The sequence below is a fragment of the Salvelinus fontinalis genome, chromosome 33 (genome assembly GCF_029448725.1).
Source record: "Salvelinus fontinalis isolate EN_2023a chromosome 33, ASM2944872v1, whole genome shotgun sequence".
Lineage (NCBI taxonomy): Eukaryota > Metazoa > Chordata > Actinopteri > Salmoniformes > Salmonidae > Salvelinus > Salvelinus fontinalis.
Window position 1 is genome coordinate 45,838,523 of NC_074697.1, and position 27,202 is coordinate 45,865,724.

Below are 27,202 nucleotides of genomic sequence, written 5' to 3' on the forward strand. Positions count from 1 at the left end.
ATGACAGCATGGATTCAAGTTTGAGAATTTTGTCCGTTTGTGGAATAATGGACAGCACACACATAAACACTGACAAACACACACACACGCATATGAAGGGAAACAGACACACATACACAACTAGCCATAGCCTGAGCGTACACTGTGCTCCCGATTCATTAAAACAGTTTCTCCTGAGCTGGGGGAGTTCAATAGCTGGAGTTTCTCTGCTTCCACCCATGATTGGGCTAGTTTGGAGGACTAATGCGAAGCAGGAGAAAAGTAGGCCCACAGAGTGAGAGAAGGCCAGGCTGATTTAAAGAGCCTGGAAGGAAACCCAGACCCGCTATAGCAAGTCAGACTCCAATGAGATGGGCTCCAGTGAGCAGAGACGACACAGACAACCTGTGCATAGCCCATGCACGCACACAGGTGAGGAAACACACACGCCAATAAACACTGAACAGTGCATTAGGAACACCGTCGCTAGGTAACTTTGATAAAAAGGTGGTAGGTGAAGACAAAACCCTATTAAACAGATGAAAATGATCAAGTAGTCTATAATAGATTAATCGAGATTGTATATGAAGTCAGTCATAGGGTGAAACCTAAATGAGTCACGGCTGTTTTTCTCTTTCTTGAGATACTCTATATACAGTATGTGAACGATATAAATAATAAAAACTGAAAGTGTGCAACCTGATGTGATGTTGAACAATACACACAGACACAAACGCACTGGTGCACATACCTTGGTGTTTCTGCGCAGGCTTCTGAGGATGTTCCTTCTCTTGGGGTCCTCGCCCTCCTCGTTAATGGAGTTGTCCCCTTTGTGCGCCCCGCCCAGCTCCTCTGGTGCTTTGGGCGGCCCCAGCTCGTCGTCACTGCCGATGGAGAAGCTAGTGCGGAAGCTGCTGAACTTGCCCAGGCGTTTCGAGCGGTCGCGGTACAGCCGCGGCTTCACCCCCAGAGCAGACATCTTCCGCCTCCGCTCCAGGGAGCTGCTGTCAGCCTCGCTATCCGAGCCATTGCCCCCGCCGTTAGAATGCTTGTTGGCGTTGCGGATGGTGATGATCTTGCCCTGAGTGCTGTCATGGGGCACCGAGTAGATGCTCTCCTCCTCTGTGGGCCTCTGTTTGGTCACGGCATCCACGGGCTCGGCGTAGTCCGAGGGGTCGTAGCCACCGTCACTGCCCGGCGCCCAGGTGACAGCAGGGGGTAAGGAGCGGCGGTTGGTCCCTTGCTGGTCCATGTAGGGCCCCAGGTTGACTTTCCGTATGGTGGGCTTGGGCCGCACCTGGGGGGGGACCTTGTTGTTGAGCTTGCTCTCGAAGGTGCTGATCTCGGAGATGACTGAGAAGGCGTCGCTGGACTCCAGGTCGGGGAGCTTGAAGCCCCCCAGGTGGGAGGTGAGGGTAACGTCAGGGTAGGGAGGCGAGGGCTCCACGTCCTCCTCAGAGTCTAGCAGGGTGTTGATGGGGCTGGGGGAATTGCAGCGGGCCGGGCTCATACTCTCAGTGGTGCAGGCCTCTGCTACATTATCGTACATGTGTGTGGCCTCCACAATGGTGCGTTTCTCCACAACCTCCTTCAGGAAGGGCTGGAAGAGGTCTATCCTGTGCAGTCCTCCCACCACCCCTCCAGGCCCACACACCACTGTGTTAAACCTGGCCTCGATCTCCCGGGCCAGCTCCTCCCCCTGGCTCACCTGCTCCCTGGCCACCTCGGAGTCCGACAGCTCAGCCTGGCTCTCCCCCACCGCAAGCAACTGCACGGGGATGATGTCCTGTACCTCGCACAGGAACGCACACAGGGTCTCCATGGACGCCTTGCGCCTGGCAGAATACACGGCAATGTAGCCGTGCACCAGCCGGCTCTTCCGTAGGGCAAATGAGGAGTGGAAGGAGAGCAGGGAGAGGTCGATGGTGTGCCTCTGGGCCCCCACCGTGAGCTCTAGGAGCACGGACGTGCCACTGCTCAGGCTGGAGGCCGGCCGACAGTGCTGGGGCAGCAGGAGAGGCGAGAGGAGCTGCTCCACGTCATAATCGTCCCCACACATCAGGCACATGACTATCCGCAGGTCTGTCTCGGGGATGGGCTGGGAGTGAGAGTCTCTGAAGGAAGGGGGTAAAGGAGGGGAGCTGCTGCCTATGCTCCCAGGGGGCCTACGGCATTCTAACAGACCTTTTAACACCTGGTTGATCTGCTTTTCGTTCACATTGCGTCCATAGCCCACCCCAGGGGAGGCGGGGTCTAGGTAACCACACTGTAGCTTCCCAGCCACCTGCTGCCCCTGGAGGATAAGCGTGTGGGCCGTTTCCCCCCCAATGTCCCTGACGGACCCTACTCCCCGTTTGGTGACTAGGAGCAGGTTCATAGGTAGCTGAAATAGACTGTTTTCCCTTCGGCCTAGCGTGGACTCTCTGAGCTTCTCAATGCTCTCCACAATGTAGGATAGTGACTCCTTAGAGTTGTAGAGACACAGGACGCCATGGGGGGTGAAGGTAGGCGTGTGGAAGGAATTGACCGGCAGACGCACGTTACCCTCTATGGGCCGGAGGGACAACTCATACATTTTCCCATCCAGCACGTACCGGTCATCATTGGTGCACAAAGCCCTGATCTCATTGGCCAGTTCTCTACCCAGGCCATCCTTACCCAGAATGACCAGGTTTATCCGATCTGCGTTCCCGTCGCCGGGTTTATGGCTCTCGAAGAAGGAGTATCGAGTGGGGAACTTGGAGGCTAGAACCTGTTCAATCTTACAGTCCACACAGTGTGGGCTATTTGGGCAGGTCTCCTTGGTGGGGTGGTAGACAAAGTGGATATGCTTGAGAACCAAAGCGTCCCTCTCTGCCTGCAACTTCTGCAGTGCCTTGAACCTCTGCTCCTCCCCTAACACCTCCTGAATGGCCCCCATCTTCTCCTTACTGGGCTTGGCGTCTACCTCCAGCTCATAGAAGAGCTCTGAGTACTCCAGCAGCAGCTCCTGGAAGTCCTCCTTGGCTCGGTCGATGATCTCCTTCTGGTGCCTGTTGTAGATGTCTAGGTACTCTGGTTCCTCGAGCCACTGATAGAAGTCTTCATTCATGATGAAGCTGCGTGCCTCCTCCCAGGGTTTGCCTGCTGTGATGAAGGGAGAGGCACTGAGCTTCTCCTTGAACTCCCACTTCATCTCCGCCCGTTTGCGCTCATTTTTCAGGTGCTCCAGGTGGCTCTCGTAAATCGTCTCGGCCACAGGGGTCTCCAGGAGATCCTGGGGAATCCTCTCATCCTCCATGTTGTCTATGTGTGGCGTGGTCTCCCAGGGGGTGTCGTCCAACACAACAAACCAATGGGAGAAGTCTTGCTTGGTCTCCAGAACCTTCTGGACCACGGACCAGCTCAGGTGGTCGATCTCATCCAGCTCAGGGACTAGGGAACCCAGTGCCTGAGGCAGGGTGCTGAGATAGACCCTTCTCCTTCGCTCAATGTGTTCCTGTTTGAGCCTGTGGACGTGCTGCTGGAAGAGCTTCTTGGCTTTAGCCGTGCCCTCCAGGAAGACATACTCCTTGTACTCTGAGGAGGTCTGCATGCGCCGGTTGATGTTGGGCCATGTCTCATTGTGGTTCTTCACGATGCGGCTGACCAGCCATTCATAGCGGTCTTTAGCCGAGGCAATCTGCTGGCTCTGCTGCTTCAGGGCCTCAAAGTAGGGGATGATCTTGGGTTTGCCCCGGCCCTTGTCTATCAGCTGCACCAGGGTAAGGAAGGCCAGGTCTACGTTGATGTTAGAGCGTGCTGATGTCTCAACCACCTGGAGGTTCTTCTTGGCCAAGGCGAAGGTGTGAGAGTCCTTGATGTAGCGTTCCACCCCCTCATCACACTTGGTGAGCACCAGAACCACTGGCTTCTTGTTCTTGGCTAGCTGGTTGTAGAGATTAGTGATGAACTTCATCTGGTCGTCAAAGCTGCGGTTCATGCCCCTGCTGACGTCCACACAGAGGAGGAAGCCATCCACCATCAGCTTCCCCTCTGGCATCTGCTTCTGCTCAAAGTCCTGCTCCAGCCCTAGCTGGTCTGTGCAGAAGTACATCAGCTTTTCTGCAGAGGCCAGCTTGTTGGAGGCAGCCCTCTTGATGTAGGGCTGGAGGGCTGTGGAACGGTGTGGCTGGAACGTCTGGTCATCAATGAACTCTGTCTGCTCCACCACATGCATCCTGCACTCCGGCCCCTCCTCCAGCACCCGCCCCGTTTCCCCCCAGAACAGGAAGTGGTCATTATTCACCACACGTCCCCCGAAGTCGCTGGTGCTTAGCACGGAGGTGTGGTCCAGGTAAAAGTCGTCTGCGCTGGGACGGACGAAGCGGTTGCACAGGCAGGACTTGCCCACACCACACTGCCCCTTCTCTTTCTCTGTGCCGGACAGGCCCACCACGACCAGGTTGTAGGTGGGCGCCTTTGCATCTTGCTTTTTTGCCATCATCATCGAACGCAGACACTCATCCTGCCATGCCCACAAGCTCTAGGGAGGAGGCTGCCGGGCGGTCTTTCCATGCAAAGATTCTTACTGGCCTTGGGTCTGACCCTACAAGAGAAGGAGAGAAAGAGAGAACAAAATATATAAATAATAGAGACTGTGGGAAAGATTCATTGTCATTATTCAATTCATTATTTGAAGGGTGTTCCACGTCTCATTTAAATTCCCACATCGTTGCTGTGTGATGTTAATGTTTAATCTGTGACCCCATTTCACCGCTGAATGTTTCCTGAAGAGATTGAGGTCAGATGCAAAGCCGTTGGAATGCTGCACCTTACTTAAGACAACTGCAGTACAGTCACTATTAACTGACGCATTCCTTCACATTTAACCTCTTTTTGACATTCTACTACCCACCACCCTTAGAAGTAGTTTCCTTATGGCTTGTTTGAAAAACGTACAAAGCAGAACAGGACCTTATGTCACGATACATAATTATCTCACATCTAACAGTGTTGTCTAAGCCAGCAGTAGTTCTAAAAGACGTGATGATATAGCTCTCGCAAGCACACAAATCCACATACATAGAGAGCGAGAGAGAGAGACTAATTGGGCAACTAGGGAAGACCAAACTGCCTTTTAAAAGGCTGCATTGAATGTTGGCTGCTTTCCTCTATATCAAAAAAACTATTCTTCAGGTCCTGAAAAATAAAATGACGCCGCGGACAGACTGCGATCCCTAATTATGATCTCGAATTGCATGTCTCGTCGCATTTGCCGAGACGTAATAGCGGTTCAATTTGGTATGGTGCCGTCTGGAGATATCACTTTCAGATGTTTCTTTCCATGCCCCGCACAATGTTCTTTAGAGCAAAAAAGTTCACAACAGACACTATTGGCAGAACACAGGCCTACAAATCATAAATAGAGCTCCTATGGGTAGAACTGAACGAGGGAGATAACATTCATGCCGTTTCGATAGGCGGGCCCTTTCTAAGCAGTCAGGCTCGCAGGGAGCAAGAAAAGCACTAGGCAAAGCCCCAAAGCACTAGACAGCTGTGTACAGTCAAAAAGAACCCACACCCAGTTTACAGTAATTCATCCATGTATTTAGTAAACGCATTAAAACCACTGTTAATGATGAATGCATAGGGCTTTTGAGGCAGGGGTTGGAGAATACGTAATACCCACTGAATTGAGTTAGAGAGAGTATGAAGAGAACTAACTGCAGAGAAAGAGAAGAGTTCAAAGTCCATCACAGAGAGAGACAGAGACGAATCCAGACACTGTAGATAATATATACACACACACGCACACACACCACAACCACAGGTAGGAAGGTTGTAGGTTTAATAGTAGAAAGGGGACAATAATATAAGGGATTCAAAAGTTACTGTGCAAAGCAAATTCCATCTCCCCAGACTCTGTTTACTGTAACACTACAGCAGCGCATGCCTACTACAGTAGGTGCATCACCAAGTGGCAGCACAAAAGAGATCAATATCAAAAGGAATGTCTTGTGTTTTGATATTTGCAGAATAAAACATGCATCAAAAAGGGGCGCTGGCTGAGAGATCCAGTACCCCCAGTCTGTGTAACGCAGGGAGCCGGTGCCGCAGGTCGAAAGCGGGCTGGTTGGGTGATAAGACCTGGGCACCCATGGTAAATTCATTGCTCTACATCCTGCTGCAGGGCTCTGGGCTGGCCAGCAGTGATTAGCCGGAGATCAATGAGGGGGGGGGGGGGGGGGGGGCGGCAGGCCCAGTTCCCCCTACTGTGGATTACATATTTAAGATAGCTTGGCGAGACAACCACATATCACAGTCGTAGTAAATACATTTCTCCCCAATAAAGAAGTTAACAGCAAAGACAGTGCTCGTTGGAAAAGACAAGTGAATTGAATTGTTTTTAGAATTTTTTGGGTCGATGGGCAGGGACTCTGCTGTCCTAGCGTCAGGGGAAGCTTGTTCACCCATTGGGGTGCCAGGACAAAGAGCTGACCCCCGTAGGGCTTGGTCGGCCAAGAGACCAGAGGTGGCAGAACAGAGTGCTCGGTTTGGGGTGTAGGGTTTTGAGCATAGCCTGAAGGTAGAAAGGGGCGGTTCTGCTGGCTGCTCCGTAGGTCAAGTTTCTGAAATGCAGGGCTGGGCATTGCCTCAGTCTCCTTGGTCCCCTTAAAAGTTGCTGCATGGTCAATCCGACGTCTGCATTGCCTGTGCAGTATTTACGGTGATACGGCCTCTGCAGAAGTCATGGAATTCATACTTCCTGCGCTTCGCGGAGCAGCACAAAGCTGTTGTGAAGAAAGTTGTCAAGAAAGTGAGTTTGGGTTTATACAGGACCTCCGTCCTCATCTACCGTCAACCAATCAGGTCAATGTGGCGCAATCCGGAGTCCTCCGCATCGTTTAAAAATTTGAGAGGCGCACAGCGTTGCGGTAGGGAGCTCAATTTGGCTTCTGCATGCCTCTGGAGGTTGCGCAATTGCGTCATACCCTCCATATGGAACCACCGACCACATTATCGGATCAAGCATCATTTGGCATTTAGCCATGCCCACAGCAGGGCCGTGCTCAGTTGATAGAATGTTCGACAAAACTGACAGGGCATAGAAATTGAGAGCGTCGACAAACGCATTCCATGTGGAATAAAGAGCCACAACCATTCTAGATTTGATCCAACCTCCAGTATAATGCTATTATCATCAGCAGGGTTAACTGGGCCTTTACCTCAACACTGACCAGCTCCAGTCCAGACTACAGAGAGCATGGTCTCAATTAGTTACATATTAAACCGCTTGAGCTGAGCCTAACGATAGGCTAAAGGACAACAATGCTCCCCTGCCTGGTTCAGATCAGAGGCAGCAGAACCCATTAGATAGACAACCGTCATTCCATTAGATGTTCAGTATCCATCAGTCCCTCATGTTATGTTACCACTGATAATCGTATAATCCACAATGATGACCATTCCTGGGCTGACCTGTTCCACTGTGTGTGGTAAACAGGTGGCACGGAACACCATTATGCAAATCTTGGCACGTAGAAATATTAAAGTTAGGCTATGCTAAACATGAACAGGGATCTGAAAATGGTTCGCTACGCAAGGGAGTTGCTATGGTATGTTATATAGTAGGGCAATTCCACGGTAATGGAATTGCGCTGAAACTCAAGATTTTTCACTTAAAATGTACGCCATACAAAAACCATTGAACAAACCACACAACTGTATGCACAAAGACAACTAAACAATTGACACTTAACATTTTACAAAAACACATTTATTGAAAGAACTGCGTAGACGCAAAGTTTGGTAACAGAATGGCAAAATCTCCCTCAGTTTTTGTATCCACATTTTCCAAAAATGAAATATCTGCTTCGAATGAAAGATGTCTGCAGAAAGAATGGGGTGTCAGCTATGACATGACACCTTGACTTTGAAAAAAATTGATTTTAGTTATTGAACTACAGTAAGTGAAGTGGATTTAAACCCGGTAACGGAATTGCGTTAATGGAAATGGGTCCCTGATCTGTAAAATCACAGAAATGCATAATTATGGATATACATCTTCAGGCGATGTATCCTACACGAATGTATAAATATGCTATATCCTCCTTTTGATATTTGGGTATTATTCTACACACTGGCTATTATTTGAAATGAGCCCTGCCCCAAAACAAGACCAAATTTGGTTGGTCCGAACCTGACTAAATCTGAACCAATCGTAGATTTCTACATTTCACACGTTTGGACATCAAAGTACAGCTCAGAGTACAGTACAGGGCTTTACATGAACCTTTTTAGCAACTCGTCCTTCGGAAAAGGAGGACAGATTTTGGTACTTTTTTTGTACTCGAACAAGTAAAAAAGTGACTTGTCCCCCTCCCCCCAAAAAACAGGTCTGTAACACCACGGACCAAAAAGGTGACAGGATTGTGTTGTATGATGCAAGGAACCACTTTTTCTTTTCTTTACCTTTATTACACTGGTATTGAAATGGAAGGCTGCTGCTCTATGATCCCATGTTTTAGATGTCCTGAGCAAGGCACTTAACCCCCCAAAGTAAAACACTGCACTGATAGGCTACTGTAGAAAACGCATGTGGTCCGTCAACCCTCCCTCCAGAAACCTCCTGGGTGGACAGGGCTTTTCAGAAAACTCTGCTCAAACACACCAGAGTCAGCTTATCAAGATTCTGTTGAGCGGCTGATTTTTTTTTATACAACGTAGTGTGTTCGATCCGGGCTGGAGCAAGAGACTGCACACCCAGTGGCGCTCCTAGAATCTCTTGGAGGAGGGCTGGCCACTCTGCTACATTACAATTACAAACAAATAATTCCCTCATTCAATGAACCAGGAATCAAATGGCTAAGGTGTGTGAGGTAGCTAACTAAAATGTCTATTTTTAAGGGTAAAATATTCAGTGTTCAGGAGAGATCTTGACAGCATAGGTTACTTTGTCAATTAGGCTATTCCAATACTAACTATTAACGTTGCTATAATTACATGGCCAGTATTGAATAAAGGCGAATCCTAGCCAATTTTGAGCACTTGACTTATTTTTATAACCGGAGTAAAGGTTTTACAACCGGAGTATACAGCATTTTTTTCATCAACAGCACTCATTAACTGCGCGTTGGCCATTTGCGGTTATACACTTGTGCCAGTTAAATAATACATGCTAAAAGGCTAAATAGTTAGCTAGCGAGATAGCCAATTCAAAACAGTGTAGTTTGGCTAGTTATCTACAGTAGTTAGTCTGTTGTATATCATTTTACCTGTTGTGCATCTCACCTCACCATTACTTTTTCCAGGATTTTCATTGCTGACCAAAAATTAGCTATAACTGGGCAAATAACTAACCTAGCAATAATTAAATCAACAAATGTTTAAAACATGGCTACGCTCGCTTTGATCTCAAAAACGCACCTCGCGACTGCATGATTGAAAGACCACTCATGCCTGTCAATGCAGGCCTACAATAATTATACTCCGATGCACTCCGCCGAGACTGGGTGGACAGTGAGCAAAACTTCGCATCCGGAGGACACTGATACAATTTTGATCCAATTATTATCGGAGTAGCCCAATTGTTTGAGTGATATTTTTACTTGTTCAAATCGGACAATTTAAATCTATAATCTGCTTGTCCAACTTATTTTTTTACTTGCCCCGGGCAAGCGGACAAGCATTAATGTTGAGCCCTGCAGCACAGCATAGTTCAGTAAACTAGAGTATAGTTCAGTACAACTCTGTGTACTGGACTATGCTTTTCTTTACTCTACTATACAGTAAAGTACTGTGCTATACAGTACCTTTTATTTTACTCTATTGTACTAACTTGTGAACTGTGGCTTGCGACTACTATAAATTCCCATTGTAGCCAATTCAATTGCAGAAATTCAGTTTGCGCTTATTCGGGAAATTCCATTCCTTTACTTGTCACTTGTGACATTTCATAATCCTCCCTCATGAGGGAGAGAAATGTGAAAATATCTTAAAGATATGGGTATTTGGTAAGAGAATTTTCAAAAACTACAGAAGGCAGAAACATTTCTAAATACAACTGTCGATATTAGTTGGCAGGGGGTCTTCAACATTGTGTTTTGAGGCATTTCTGATACCTTTTAATAATTAAGCCGAAATCACACGGAAAAGACGCCATCAATGGAGTCAAAATTTGCGCATGAGAGTAGAGCATCAATTCACATAGACTGCGTAGTGTATGCTAACTTAAATTGTCACTAGAATCTATAATAAACAGTTGTATTTGTTATGTTCGCTACGTAGCCCTTGTGAATTATTGTTGCGTGTTCCTTTTGTCTCACCTTATATGTCCTACAGGAGCCACCGTACCCGCCTCCTGTTATGTTGCCTCAAGAATGTGAGGAGAGCTGTAGCTAATACACCCTAGCGGTTTATAAAGAATGTAGCTAGTCTCATTCCTTCTACATACACAGTATTCTCTCTTGAACGGAGTTCCTCGCGTTTCCCAGCTATAGACTGCCTAGCCTATATGAATGTGCTCGAAATCAACCAAGGTAGGCATAAAGTTATTGTTTTCAAATATGCATTATTGGCACTGGCAGCCAAACGTATCAACGCTAAATAAACACTTAACTATACATGTCACAATTCCAGAAGTAACAATGACCAAACATTCTATTTTCTGGCAAATTATCCGCTCACTTCACCAGCATTGCTTCGCTGAGACGTGAGGACAAACAGACTTACTTTCTAATTTGAAGCGCATTACGTCAAAGAGCGTGTGGACATGCATTGACATGCTCCCATAAAAAACGTCACATTGGTGCTCATTGATCCTTTTACGTGGAAATGACCAGTAGCAACATGCTGGAGTGCCATGGAAAAAGCTACATTAACAAATAACCACGACATCTGCAATGATCACACAGATTAGCAATGACCCACATGCGCTAATCATGTAAACACACACACAATTAAAGTAAAGTAAAGGAATTAAGAATATTTAACTATTTGGATGGGCAGCAGAATTGGATACAGCATATACATCTGAGATGAGTAATGCAACTTATGTAAACATTATTAAAGTGACTAGTGTTTCAAGTCTATGTATTAGGGCAGCAGCCTCTAATGTGCTAGTGATGGCTATTTAACAGTCTCATGGCCTTGAGATCGATGTTTTTCAGTCTCTCGGTCCCAGCTTGATGCACCTGTACTGACCTCGCCTTTTGGATGATAGCGGGGTGATCAGGCAGTGGCTCGGGTGGTTGTTGTCCTTGATCTTTTTTGGCCTTCCTGTGTCATGGAGGGCAGGTAGTTTGCCCCCGGTGAAGAGTGGGGCACACCGCACCACCTTCTGGAGAGCCCCGCGGTTGCGCGGTACCAGGCAGTGATACAGCCCGACAGGACGCTCTCAATTGTGCATCTGTAAAAGTTTGAGGGTTTAAGGAGCCAAGCTGAATTCCTTCAGACTCCTGAGGTTGAAGAGGCGATGTTGCGCCATCTTGGCCACACTATCTGTGTGGGTGGACCATTTCAGTTTGTCAGTGATGTGCACGCCAAGGAACTTGAAGCCTTCTCCACTGTGGTCCCGTCGATGTGGATAGGTGGGTGCTCCCTCTGCTGTTTCCTGAAGTCCACAATCAGCTCCTTTGTTTTGTTGACATTGGGTGAGAGGTTATTTTCCTGGCATCACACTCCCAGGGCCCTCACCTCCTCCATGTAGGCTGTCTCATCATTGTTGATAAACAGGCCTACTACTGTAGTGTCGTCTGCAAACTTGATGATTGAGTTGGAGGCGTGCATGGCCATGCAGTCATGGGTGAACAGGGAGTACAGGAGGGGCTGAGAACGCATCCTTGTGGGGCCCCTGTGTTGAGGATCAGCGAGGTGGAGGTGTTGTTTCCTACCCTCACCACCTGGGGTGGCCCGTCAGGAAGTCCAGGAACCCAGTTGCACAGGGCGGGGTTCAGACCCAGGGCCTCAAGCTTAATGATGCGCTTGGAGGGTACTATGGTTTTGAATGCTGAGCTATAGTCAATAAACAGCATTCTTACATAGGTATTCCTCTTGTCCAGATGGGATAGGGCAGTGCTATGGCGATTGCATCATCTGTGGATCTATTGGGGCGGTAAGCAAATTGAAGTGGGTCTAGGGTGTCAGGTAAGGTGGAGGTGATATGATCCTTAACTAGCCTCTCAAAGCACTTCATGATGACAGAAGTGAGTGCTACGGGGCGATAGTAATTTAGTTCAATTACCTTTGCTTTCTTGGGTACAGGAACAATGGTGGACATCTTGAAGCATGTGGGAACAACAGACTCATTTGGGTCAGGTGTGCTGACTAAGTTAGCCTGGCCTGTTGGTTCATGCCGAATTGAGCGAGTCACGGGTGTAAATGAAGGGACCTCTCCTATAGTTTCCCCTCAGGTCTGAGGCCCAGCCATACAGTTCAGCAGGTGCCCGGATATATGCTGCTAACATCTGCTTGACTTGTCCCAGCTGCACATTTCCAAGCTCTTCCTTGATAGCCAAAATGAGTGTGTGTTTGCACACACACACACACACACGTGTGTTTATTACTGCAACAATACTTGAGAGCGGGGTATTTCAGCAATATTTTCAGAAACAACCTACGCAAGAACGCCAAACAAAACAGTTGTAATGCAATTTCTCCTGTTTTCCCGGGCTGCTCGTGTGACAGGCCAAGGAACGGTGAAGTAAACAACTAAAACCAGCAGCATTCCATCTCAACTGTTGTGAGAGCGTTAACAACAGAGACCAAGGAAAATAGGCCCTGACACATTTGCATGCTAAATGACAAAATAACTGCCATTACCATAAACAATTCATAAAACGGTTCCTGGGTAAACCGCAACTATGAAATAAATCAAACTATTGCCTTAAGGCTTTAGCCTTAACCTTACCCTGCAAGAGTACATACGACAAGATAGATTACCAAACTATCTGTAAAAGGGAAAGAATGTACCGCGCGAGCAGATTCAGTTTGTCCAGCCACAGACAGTGTTCCAGTGCAGCCTGAGGCCCTCTCGGTGTGTCTAGTGCGCATGTCCTGCCACATACTCACCACTAGCCCCTGGCTGAAGGGGATAGGTTAGGGTGTACGTTCCATCTACCTCCGACCCAGAAATACAGAGCGGGTCGGCCGGGGGGCGCTAGGTCAGAGACCTGGGTCATGTGAGCTGTTCTCCTTCCCTCGGGGATGAGGGAGGGACTAGGCCTGGAGAGGCGCACCACTTCTTCCATAATCAGAAGTACAGGGACCGGTGCCGCAGTGGCCACCAGGGTGTGAAGTTTACTAACACGCGTGTCAGAGGGCAGCTGGGGGAAGAGACGGCCTTAACTAGCCAGAGGGCCAAGCCCACAGGATCCAAGCATTCCAACGGTTCATTACAGGGCGTTCGCCAGAGACTGTCAACAAGGCCTGACTGAGCCGGCGTCTATTGGGTTTTCTCAGGCCTGTCAAATAACCCATAGCCCTGAGAACCAACCGCCATGAGGACTAAGACAATGTTAGCCTAAGCCTATGTATGCAAGGCATACATCTTTATGAGCTGTGCCTGATTTGTTAAGAGGGGGGGGGAGACTTCACTGTGCACATTGAGTTATTCCAATATTTCACACTAGAAAACTCTCTCGCAGTGGTTTCTGAGAAAGAGCTGCCGCTGTTTTCATATATCAGGGGACCGGGGGTTGTCATTGACAATACCATATTTCATAAAATAATCATAACCTCTGTGATGGTGATGATGACAGAGAGCTGTAGCAGAGGTAAACCCCCCTTACTGAGAATGATGCCTTCTCTGGGCCCATCTCTCGCGCTCTCCCACAGCCTGCTCTAATGCACTGCTAACAGCCAAACTGCTCCACATCCATCCATCTTCTACCCACGTTTCCTTCTCTCGCTCTCCTTCTCGTCCTCAATCTCTATCTTTAACTTGAACTCAGTCATCCCCTCCATACATCCCTCTCATCCTTCATCATATCCCCTCCCCTCTCTCCCTCCTCCCTCTCCCTTTCACAGGAGACCTGCCCTCCATTAGTGAGGGCATAGGGGAAGAGAACTCTCACACGGACACCACTTCCTGCCTGGGCGAGGTTCTCTCAAAGAAAACGAATGGAGGGAAGAAGGGAGGGGTGTGGAAAGGAGGGAGATGAAAATTCAGTGTGAGTGTCTGATGACCGGTGTACATAACCAGAATAACCAGAACAGAGAATGTACTCCCTGTGTGCCCTCAATCTGCATCAACATAATGGTCACAGATTGTCTCCACACACACAAACTTGTGCACTGTAATATATTAACACAGTGACGCAAGCACAAATAAATTAAAACAGATCATTAGCCTCTTTCACTAATGCAATGAATCCCTCCTCCATTTACCAACAGGAAGTGTATACACACACATACACCGATTCTATCACTAATGCAATGTACACACGCAAACAAACAAACCACAGACTACTTTTCCAAATATAGCACACACAAATTATTCCTCGTAAACAAACATGTAACACTAAAACTCAGCACAAGTCATGTATTCACTAATTCCAGAGGTCACCATTGTCATGATATTATCTTAACAGGCACAGTCACACACACACTTGACGCCGATGTCATTGCAGTACACAAACACACACACACACCTCACAGGGGCAGTAAACCAGGCAGGATGGTCAGATCGCGGGTGGGATCACACTAACTCTGGATTACCAGGGCCCTTTGCATCTTGACATTTCCTTTATCGCAGCATGTATTAGTACGATGCTCTGCTCACGTAGCATCAAGTCAGAGATCTGCTGCCCAAATCCCCTTAGGATGCTCTGTCAAACCACTGGATAACACACACACACACACACACACACACACAAAAGCTCTGTAAAGCTTTAACACTCCTTAGTAAAACAGGCCTGTAGTACATCAAATCCTGGTAGGGTTCTCTGTGGAGCTCTCTGCAGTGGCTTTACTCCCAGCTTGTTAACTAGCAGAGTACCGTGTGACCTTCGCCAGGCCAAAGTCCAGCAGCTATTTCATTGGGTTTTACCCAGCCATGCCCTGTCACACAAGACACCACACTGAGGTCATTTCCTTTTCCTCCCTGCCTGGAGCATGAGAGATAGAGTTGGTGTTAGGGCAGGCCACTGTGTTCTTATGTGGCGAGAGATGGAAGGAGAGGGGGAAAGCAGAAAGGGGGGGGGGGGGGGATAATATTGCTTTGTTTTAGAGCAGGAGATAAAAAGGAAAGAGCCCTAGAGAGAAAAAGAGAGTTTGGTTAAATATGTAGAGAAAAGTACAGAGGAGGACGAGGGGGAGAGAATGACTGTTGCACAGCAGGAGGGAGAGTGGGAGGGATAGAGGATAAGGAAGGTGTCGTAGATTGAAAAGATGGAGAAACCATTGTTTGGTTAACACAGAGAGAAGCAGAGAGTAGGGCTGGGCGATATGGCTTCAAACTCATATCGCCATTTTTGCAAACTTACGGGCGATTCACGAGAGATCGATTTTTGTTAAGTTTTCTCTAAATAAGCTTTGTTGTATAATTAAATGGTCATATCCACTGCATTTAAAAAAAGTCAACAATAACCTAATGAATTCAGAGCTCGTGTAATTATACCTAGGCTGAATATATGCCTTCTACAACCTTAAGACCCAGTAATAATTTAATTATTTTATCAAAATACTTATACCTGCTTTTTGGCAATAATCACTGATCTGGCTTTCAGGTATGTCTTTAAAAATTTACTTTTTGTTACAAATGTAACCAGAACCATGCATAATGCACATTCACTAATAATGTAGCAGGCATTATAGAAAATTAACACAATCTCTCAAGCACAAGCCCACGTGCTAGTGAGTAGCCAGCTAATATTTACATTTCAATTTTAACCAACTTGGATTTTGGTGTAATTTCACAAGCTCTGAATTCAGCTAACAAGGCAAAACCGTTGACTAGTAATGAACACACCCTTCTGTCCGTCTCCAACTGTTTGAACAGCATGCTTGCCTGTCTACTTTGTTCACATGTTGAAATCAAGTGGCCTAACTTATTTCTCAGAATGAGAACGAGTTGCCAATTCCATAATTATTTGATGCTTATTGCACATTTCTTAAACAGACTAAACAGCTAGTACAACAATCTTTGTTTGACTAAAATGCAGCTAGCGATACGTGGTACTGTAATGCGCTCGCTACAAACTGAGAATTAATTTTCCAGAGTCAATGTTCATTGGTACATCTGTTTTAGTAGTATCTGCTCTGCTTGAAATGTTGAAAAACAACCTTTCTAACCCTGTTTAACTTCTCCTCTATTACAGTAAAATAATGTCTTCATCTGTTTCGGTGTCCATATGACCCATTCTGTTGGAACAAACCTCAAATGCAAATAGCGAGTTGAAACTGGGGCAAATGGGAAGGTGCACAGCACAGAATGGAGCAGACGAGACCAAAAAGACAATAAGTGGACAAACGCTCAAAAACGAAAAATACAGAAAAGTATTGATTCTGCAATACAGGCATCTGGAATATCTAGCAAAAGCAAATTCATCAAATTAATTCAATACAAACAAAAAACAAAATCGCCCTAAGAGAGCTGGGAGAGGGTTTAAGAGCCTACTAGAGAAAGAGGGGGACATGAGGGAGAGGCTGAGCAGATCAAGATGGTGTTTACCCCTTCCAAAGCATCATGAGGCCTCTTTGACAACACAAGCCAAATGAACGCGTCAGGAACATGCACGGTGACAGCTATTAATCCCGCCCACACTACACTTTCTACAGTGACGAGGCCTTCCCTCTCCGGCCACACACCACGTCTGAGTCGAGGAGTGCCAGGGAGAAAGCGCTGGCTTAGCCACGAGGCGACTCCCTACACGGACAACCCGACAACCTTCAGCTGACATTATCCCACTGCATACTGCGCCCGCTAAAAACATGCTACCCACCATCCTCTGGGTCGGTGTGCGTTTAAAACACAGTGTTCCTATTCACTCAAAATTGCCCGTGCCGACATGACAAGAGAGGTTTGAGCTAACGTCAACAGCTGCAAGACATCAGCAGGTCAGAGAGACATGACTGTCTGTTCTCCGGGACAAAGAGCTATTTGTATGCCCTCGCTCTCTCCTAGCAGAGCTGCGTGTCTTCCTGACTAACCCTACAACCCCAGTCCCTGTCAGACGAGCAGGGAGGCTGAGCTGGCATTAGCACATCCGATCTCACTCTGGAGTAAAGGGGTTGTCAGCGAAACGCGGTGTGACGAGACACCTTATACCGCCACCGTCCCAGCCGAACTCAATACAGAGTGCAAACAAACCATGCACCACACAGACAGACGACTAATAATAAACACAGGCGTGCATCTTTCACTCACCTAGCCACATAAAACAAACAGGTAGAAAAGACACACACACACACACAGGGAGAGAGAGAAGTGTAAATATCCCAGCATCCCCCTCTGAGGTAGCTCTATCTCCCCATCCAGATGCCAGTCACCCACATGATTGTCAGAGCTTTGCAGGCTAATTGCTTGTGTAATTGGTCTGACAACACAGGTGTTGTACCTTTACACCCCCCCCCCCCCCCCCCCCCCCCTATCACTGAGGCTCTGCTTACATCAGAACCACTGTTAAAAATGCTGACCTCAGACCTGCTGATCCACATCTAAATGCTAACCCAAACTATTAGCAGCAGAGATGTCGAACTGAACCAGAGTCGGGGCTAATGAGAGCTGTCAGGGGCATTTCCCAGCTGGTTCTAGGAAAGAAAGCTGCTGAAATATTATGATTAGCTTCCTGCCAGAGTGACTTGTATTGCGAGACAGTTTTCACAGTGTCCATTCATATTCCCCACAGTACACGCACAGCTGCTATCTAGGTTAAGAGTCTTACTCAGTGGTAATCTGCCTGGACCTGCAGCCTACAACCTTTCGTGGGAACCAAACAGGTGTCGTGAAGTCCTGGGGGAGACTTTAAAGAGTAACACCAATGAGAGAGCTCTGTACCCAATAGCTATAGCTAGGGGACAGATGGCCTTCACACGCGTACACGCAGATTCACACATACACTCATGGCACACCATATGCTCCAGCAAAGATACCCGAGATTCACACTTGCTCACACACAAGCCCCCACATTAACCATCATGCCCTCCACTTAAAATGAGAGCGTTTTAGATCGTGTTTTATCAAGAGAAACATTCATGCACTACTGAATCCGGAGACCAGGGGTGAAAGTAAGGCGGTACGGCATCCCAGCAAAAGAGATAGTGTGGCGTACCGGTAAAACATGAGCCTGGTTCCTCTCTAGGTTTCTTCCTAGGTTTCGGCCTTTCTAGGGAGTTTTTCCTAGCCACCGTGCTTCTACACCTGCATTGCTTGCTGTTTGGGGTTTTAGGCTGGGTTTCTGTACAGCACTTCAAGATATTAGCTGATGTACAAAGGGCTATATAAAATAAACTTGATTTGATTACAATAATTAAAACAAATGGCAAGAAAACTGGAGGCTATTACAACATTACTTATTACCGTATGTCAGAGGCATGAACCATTTGAGAATGGACTTGAAGACGTGTGGTATAGCCTACACGCCAAAATGCGATGCGGTTCGACGAGAACACTGATATTTTGAAAAGGCATAGATGAGTGGCTGACAAAGAGACGCGCGTGGACAGCAGTGGAGGCATTTATTCTGGCCTAATGACAATCGGCAAATATCATTACACTTTTTGGTGTTTTGTGTAACAGATGTCTCTTTCCATTCACCACTGTTTGGAGGCTTGAAATATGTTGGAAGTGGATGAACGTGCGCTGCTAGCCTGGTAAAGGAGCCCTTTGAAGTGACTGTTTGACAATCAGATGAAAACGTCAAAATTGATTGAGTTTACGCCACAATAGAAGGTAATGCATTTTAAAAGTTAAATGACAAAATCTATATGACAAGGCCCACAGAGATGCTATTGAATTAATAGGGATTCTAAATATAAAACTCTGTTAAGGCCCCACGGCTGGCCCACCCATTAGACCGCCGCCTAGGGCGCCATTTTGCGAGCTAAACTGACTAAGAAGCATCTACAGCATCACACAGCACCTCACATTAATTTAGCCCGAGAACAATCAGTGGCACGATGGCTATTTAGGTGAGCGCTGATGTCGCCCCATGATAAGCAGTGCCCACTTTGACGACGGCAGGGGCGCAAAATATTTACATTGTCCATTCCCAGCACGCCTTTCCAGGGTGCTGTCGGAGAGACGCAGCGCTGCAGCGCTCCACCAACACTTCATCAAAATCATTTTAAGATAAATGACGTTGTCTACAGTAGAAAGAGTAGTAGCCTGTGTGTTTTTTTCTGAAGACCATAGACCAAATGTACCAGACGTAATACCTATCGTTAGCTTTATATTTTTGAAATTAATAAAAAGTATCCAGATAAGATAAAGCATTACATAACAATGCTTTAACTCTGATGCCTTATGCTAGAAACAAGCTTTAAAATGGCCACAAATGACGTGACTGGTCAACATGGGGATATGTTGATTCTTCTCTATAATCATTCTGAAGCTGAGCTGCGGCCTTCAATATTAGACAAAACATTTACTTTGCTATCCTGCCCCTATTAGTTGAGATTCTCTCGCCTTCAGAAAGTGAAAATGTTTAATCCAAGACAGCTTTTTGGGAAGCACTTGTGGATGCGTAGCCAGCAGTTGAAGCTGAAAATGGGTCGATCGAGCCTCTGTTTGGGAGGAAAGGTAACTTTTGAAAGTGCCTTGCTTAGATTCATAAGGATGTCTACAGAAACTGTCGTTTCGTTGCAAACAAGAAACTCTGGTTTGACATTGGAGAAATATGGTAAGAATGACTTTCTCTGTCCATTCTTCCACAAAACTTATTTTCATGATTCACCTTTCTTTTGAGACTTTTCTCTTGATATCAAGCTGTTTCATCAATCAACTATTCTAGTTTAGCGGGGAGGCAATTTTTTTGTCTCGCCTAGGGAGGCAATTTTTTTGTCTCGCCTAGGGAGGCAAAGCAGCTCTGTACATACTGCCACCCTAGGTTGCGTTAGCTTTTTGGTACGCAGTCATTGTAAATAAGAATTTGTTAAGACTTGCCTAGTTAAATAACATTAAAAAAAAGGTGTACAGGACAGTGCCGTACAGGGAGGAAATTTACTCTACACCTGCCTTTGAGCATCATTGCACACAGAAGACACACATGCAGACAGAGGACAGGAATGCAAAATATCCTAAACAGAAACGGAAGGTGAATGAACGGAATTTTAGACGTTGGGAATTACATATTACCTCATTCATGACATTTCAATGAGGGACGCTAGAAATAAGGTAGGGTAGGTAGCCCATCGTTTAGAAGTGGTGTTCAGGATTTATCAACTAACTGTACACATGGTAACTCTTAATGTGTCCCTTCTAGTACATCTGTGTATAATTGTTCTTTACCCAGTTGCGTATCCTAAATGCAGTAACTGAAAAGAGGAAATGTGTTATCTTTGTCAAACTCGCCAGACCCTCAATGATCTTGCCATGGTGGGTCCATTTCTTTAACCTGTTACAAATTGACCTTATTAGGCAGAGACATATTTAGAAATATGGCTCTGAATATAGGCTGTAGCATATATACTGTGAGATCCCACGTTCATTTATTCCAGTCTCAAAATAGATCATCATTGGAGTATGATTCATTCACAAATATTCAGCTGTTTTAACTCAGATATCGTGTATTTTGTGTGTGGTCTAGGAGAGGACACTAAGAGGCCGTATCCAAGAGACAGATATGATAATGGTCCAACGTGTTTACTAGAGGTGATGCTTAAGAGATCATGAGTGGCTACAATTGAATTGTTAGTCTGGTTCAATTGCATGGTTACACAGGGTGTGATTGTGATTACAGTAGGTGGGGGTGGGGGGGGGGGGGGGGGGGCTTTGGACACTGAGCCTTGCATTTCAACTAGCCAGCGAGCTCTTCCGACAAATCGTGACACTTGTGAAATGGAATACCATCAAACTCAGGGAGCTCCAAGATCTTCTTGCTGGACAAAACATCTTATTCGGAATGTGTACGTTCTTGGTGCTGTTTCATTTGTTAGCTATAGCTTATTGTTAAATTATTATTCATGTAATCACATCAATATTTATGTTAATGTTGTTTACTATTTCAGGTCAGAGACATGGATCTGTGTCAGAACCTTCCAATTGGAGATATGGTTCAGAACTACTTCAAAACAGCTTGAAAACTTTCTTTCACACGAGGTAAAAAGTAGGTTGCATTTTTTTGTCAACCGTGTTTCAAATAAACAATTGGAGAGCCTAAACCTATGGTGCATTATGGATTATGTTCACCTAAAAACATACTTATTTTGCGTTTTCTCTTTCAGCCTTTCCGCTCGTAGTAATGAGAGGTCGTGAGAGCATCCTGGGGGATTTTTTACAAGGAAATCAAAAATTCAACAAAAGAAACACGTGTGAGAGCAGCATAAAATATGTAATTTTGTTGAAGATATGAATTATGCCACTGTAAATTGTATATGTTTGTTATTTTCTCCGGGTTGCAAATAATTGCCATGTAAGCTATAATATTTCAATAAAGAGACAAACACACCTTATATTAGTTGAAATTGTGTGGTGTGATGCACCGTTCTGCCTCCCATCAAATAGAATAGTGCACGTACGTGCACACACAGGAGGTCCCGTACCCGGGAAGAAGTTAATCTACTTTCACCACTGCCGGAGACCAATTAAAACAGAATATGGAACGAAAGATGTGGGAGAGAGAGAGAGAGAGAGAAAGAGGGGGACAGGGAGAGATTAATGGGAGGGAAAGAGTACAGCAGAATAACTAAACATGTTGCTGGTGCATGTGACAACACTGCCAGGTGTTAGCAAACATATAGGGAGTTGGGTGTGTGTGTGTGTGTGTGTTTTCATATCAAATGTTTTTCGTATGTAAGAGCTATGCGCGTCAACATGGTCGCCTGGACAACTGCCACCCTGTGTTACCTTTTGCTGTAAATGGAACAGGAACAATAGATGCACCACTTCCACTCCAATCTCTACTTCATACAGGACTAATAGAGCCTGCTGACGGAGTAATACAGCTGGTCCACAACACCGAGCTTTTAAAAGCTTTCTGATACACAGCCAGGGCAGGCCCAATGCATGACGTACCGGACAGAGGATACAGAGAGGAGGACACCGGGTGAGAGGAAAAGAGGGCGAGAGGAGACGCATAAAAAAAGCCGACAAAAGACAGAGGAAGACAAAGTGAGGAGGAGAGAAAGGGAGCATGGGAGGACGAGGGTTAACACGGGCTTCAGGTAAACACTTAGCATTTGTGCTTGGCTGATGGCACACAGGGCTACTTAGGGCTTGTGCACTTCAAAAGCCTCAACGTGGAGGAAAACCCCTGAACCAGGGACAGGTGTAACCGTTCTCGCACTCTCTCCTTCTGACGAACAACACAGCAGAGGCAGTGGGGCGGGGACCTCACAGACAGAGAAGAAGAGAGGGACCCACGCCCTAAATCACTCTGCGCTGCCAAAAGATACACGCCGTGCACAGAAAGCCAGGAATGAGGGGAGAAAGAGAGAAAGTATTTACGGAGAGCAGCCAAAGACGACGATGAGTCACTCTGCAGTGAGCAAAGCAAATGACACAATTGAAAACACCTGAACCTGCAATAGTGTCAATTAGACATAATTACTTTTTACTTGTTGCCACAGTAACCAACTCTTGGTGCAAAGGCAGATGGCTGCAGATGCTCAACCCCCCCCCCCCCCCCCCCCCCCTCCTCTCTAGCTCTCTCTTTCCCCCTCTCCCCAGTGTGATTCATGTAGGAGGAACTAAAAAGGCAAACAGATAAACAGCCTATTTCGCTGCTTTAATAACCCCTCGCTAAAATGGCATCCTCTTCTCAGTTCTGTAAAACAAACTAGACCTGCAACAGCTAAGCTTGAAACCCAGAATGAGGAGATCCTATGTGTGTTTCTCCTGCAGCCTAACTCGCTCTCCGGTATATGTGTTTGTGTGCGTACGTTTTTATTTTGCGGTCCGACTCCCCTCCAGTGTGAGCAGATACGGGAGAAAGCTGACAGGCCCTGGGGCAGACAGCAGTCCAGAGGTTGGAGGGTTACGCTTGCTCATCCATTTTAAAAAGCCTCCAGACAGAGGAGGAGCACGGCCATTAGAGCTCTGCCTCTGCCCTGCTTCCTGCCTTCTCCGCCTGCCTGCCGGTCCAGGGCTGAAATTGACTTAGATCTGTCCACTGCCCAGCTGACCCAGCCCCTACTCACAACACACTCAGAGGAATGTTGCTCGCTGGGGGTTAAGGGTCATCTCCGATGTGGGGTTGGGTGACAGTGTTAAGGGAGGCTCTCACTGTTATGGACTAGTAGGCAGCGGACATGTCAGGGACTAACACTAGCCTGGGTGCTGGACTGTTTCTGCTCTCTTTCTAACTCCTTATGAAATTGTCACGCCATGTTTGGCTCGCGAATTATAATGGAGTAGGCAAAAACACAAACAGATCTGGGACCAGGATATACGAACACCTCAGGTGTGAATTATACAATTATCAGGCCCAAATCAAAGATCTCCTCTCCCCTCGTGGCCATGGCAGTTGGAGGACACCAGCTCCCGTGAAACAGTTCTACATTGCCTGTGCAAAAACCACACTCCTCTGCCAAGGGGTGCTATGGAGCAGAAGAGGTAGGGGCGTTAAACCAGTGAAGTGCAGACAGCACTACCACCATCCAGCCAAGAAGGCTCAGTCTCAGAGGGCAGAAGGGGGAAGGGAGAGAAGAGGGGAAACGGCATGAAAAATATTATTTTACAGTTGCCTTGATTGTGTTGATCTGTGTGGTTCAGAACCCCACCTGTTGAATTTGTTTGCTTAGAGGCAGCATGCAAATGCAAACCCTCCTCTCCTCCCTCCTCTCCCCTCCCCCTCAAACCCCAGTCTGTGCCTCATGACTGGCACCGCTGCTCCCCGCTACCTCATTTACCAGGGTTCTCGCCTCGAATTATCGGCCAATTAAGCAGAGCCTACAAGCCCTATGACATCAAGGCTTCTGGAATGGAAAATAGATGTTGTCGTTGGATGGCCTAGGAGGTTTTTACTATCCTGTACTCGACTAACCAAACAAACAGATATAACTGCATCCTCTGCAGCCAGTAATGGAAGACCACACAGATACTCCATCACTGATGTGACGTCACCTTAGCTAGAGCACACCTCTAACACAAACATCTGGGGTCTCCACCTATAAGCTCTCTAATCCAGGGGCTCAGATATAGGAGACGCCAATGGGCTGTCAAAAACCACCTCACGCACACACACCCTCCAACTGCCTGCCATTGTCTAGTTCTCTCCATCAATGAGGCCTGGCTAAGGTCATTATTGTGATTGTCATGTGGTGGAAAAGAAGGATTACGCTGCGGGTGTCTGCTCCGCGGCAGGGGACTTATGGCTTTCCCTCTCTCCTGTCTCCATGGGGATTCGAGAACAGAGGGAGCGGAGGGGGGTGTTGGGTTGAAGAGTCAACAACTTCTGGATTTTTCTCGGAGATAAGGAAAATACGTGCAAGCTCTCCGTAAGACTTGACAGGCACACTGACCAAACGACCTTGACTGGGTTCATTCATAACGCCAGCTGTAGGAGGGGGAAGAAAACAAGCAAACGTGATGAAATCTACTCTGAGGGAAAAAGGTCCGGATAGAAACAAATAAACAAATTAAACCTTAGCTCCCACTGCACTCTGGAGACGAAATGCTATGAATGAGAGAAGAGGGAAGGAGGAAAGAAGGATTTCAAAGGAACTGGGTGAAAGACAAAAAAAAAAAAAAAAAAAGAGTGGTGAGAGGCCAATGGAAGTCTTCTCTAGAGACCAAAAACCAGTTACTACACCCATTCTAACAACTTCACTTCCCTAACATCAGTGAAATGTTCTCATATGCCATCTCAAATGTTCCTAGAAGTTTCCAGCTATGTTTTAGTGGCTATGGTAAATGGTGTGGTAACCAGCAGTGTGGCTGGCCAATGTCCCAGGAGGGCCACTCCTCTAGTGTTGAGTTCTCCAAGGGAGCCGCTTAGCCTGAGAAAAACAGCTAGAAACAAGTGAAAGAGCTAAGCTAAATAAAAACCAAACATTTTGACTAAAAAAAGCATATATTTGGACCAACAGAACAGCTGAGGCAAGAAACTAAATGGAAAGAAAATATTGCCTTATGGCACTAAATATCCAGCAGGTGGAAAACCTACACATTTCCTCCTGTGCCCATGTTAATTTCAGCAATAAATTACTCTCAATAGCTATCAGCCAGTCTGTGTGCGCCATGCACCTCATCAAGCCACATGTCTACACACAGAGTCCCATTTAGACCCCCCCCCCCCCCCCCCCCCCCCCGGGTAGCTATGCCTCCCTGTACCAAAGTTCCTACTCCAATAGCCATATCATATGGGGTTAGCTAAAGTGTCGCCCAGGAAGGTCAAAATACGGCGTATTGTTTGATTTATTAAATAACACGCTGCTGGCTTTATTCTTCATTAGACTGTAGTGTTATCGGAGAACACGGGCGTCTTACCATGAACAAAGCATCTACCTGATGAACACAGATTATCCGTTAAGGCTTGCAAAGACAACAGCCAAAGCATTTAAAGCCAGCCCTGTATGTGTTCAATCAAGCCCTTATCCCCAGGGGCATGCATACAGTCTACCGGAATATGTACTGGTTAAATTGGGATTTGGGTGGTGGCGGGGGGGTGTGGGAGCATGACTGTGAAAGTTCTGGTGATTAAAAAAAGGCCATTCTACCCCAAAATGAATGAAAATAAAATTATGCCGAGATCTAAAACTATAAATTCCCCCTTCAGAAATGAGCCCAATAACATATTGGTCCATATTATCAGGTGTGCTATTCAGCAATAAGCATTATCACCTGATGTTGGCCATCTGATGCAGCATAGCAGCTATACATAAATAGGCTGAGGGTTACCCATCACAAACATGAGGCTATCTTGTTGCTAGTTTGCAACATATTGATGACTTGAATGTCACCACATATTTTTTTGTTTTTTTGCCACTTGCACTCAGCCAACCAAGGATTATGTACTGTGAATATAATGTAGGCCTACCTGTTACACCTGACCCTTGTTACATTAACACCCACCCCCCCCCAAACACACACACTATGGTAAAACAGAGGAAATCTGGTAGTCTCCAGTGAGCTCCGATAATGACACGAGGCCCCTGAAACAGGCCTGTGAACATTGGGTCCTACACCAGATTTAGACAGACAGATTCCTACAGCCCACTGACAGCCAACAGACAGGCCTCCATGGGCTCCCGAGTGGCGCAGCGGTCTAAGACACTGAATCTCAGTGCAAGAGGCATCACTGCAGTACCTGGTTTGAATCCAGACCCATAGGGCGGCGCACAATTGGCCCAGCGTCGCCCGGGTTTGGCCGGGGTAGGCCGTCATTGTAAATAAGATTAAGTTCTTAACTGACTTGCCTAGTTAAATAAATAAAAATATAGCCCACAGACAGGATACCAACATACAGGTTCCTAGAGTGCAATGACAGATTACACACAGGCAGGACCAAACCAAAAGACACAGGTTACAGTCCGACAAGGGAGACACAAACAAGCATACAGATAGGCCAGAGACTCTCAGCCACAGTTCAAAAGTGTTGAGAAACATTCCTTTCGTAAGCTGATCCAAAGTCATCTACATAGAAGAGGGACACTACAGGAGTTTCCTCCTCCTCTCTTGAAGTAGTCCTGATGGGAATAGAATACAAGCGTCAAACGGCTGTATAAAAAAAAAAATAAAAAAAAAAAGACAGCTATAAACAGGAGGTGCTCACATTTCACATTGTCCATTAAATCATGCCGCCTCCGTGGGGTAAATGTTGTTCATACTACCTTTTCTCAATGTGTGCGTAGACACGGTCATTTGCCACAACAGCCCTTTAACAAAAAAAAAGGGTTCCTTCGCTCCCAGACGTGAGAGCGAGCGCGAGAGAGAGAGAGACACAGGGCTCCATCTCCCCCCCCCCCATCTCTGCCTACATCACTCGTCCAAATGAACAGAGCATTAATCTGATCCAGCGGGTGTGACCCACAGGCCATCATATAGGTGTGACTGCGACAAAAAAAAAAAAGGGACGTCAGACAACCTCGGCGAGAGCACACGCACGCACACATGCAAGGCGGCATGTGAAGGCACAAACCCTCACACAGAAGCGCGCTAACGTTC

General features: G+C 46.7%; 1 protein-coding gene across 1 annotated transcript in view; it reads right to left on the reverse strand.

Annotated features, from left to right (window-relative positions):
• Positions 1 to 27,202, reverse strand: part of LOC129832381 (rho GTPase-activating protein 35-like) — a 104,121-nt gene that overhangs the window by 46,480 nt on the left and 30,439 nt on the right. The window contains exon 2 of the mRNA XM_055896403.1: positions 731 to 4,546. Coding sequence (XP_055752378.1) covers positions 731 to 4,447 — 3,717 coding nt within the window. The 5' untranslated portion in view covers positions 4,448 to 4,546. The remainder of the gene's footprint in view (positions 1 to 730; positions 4,547 to 27,202) is intronic.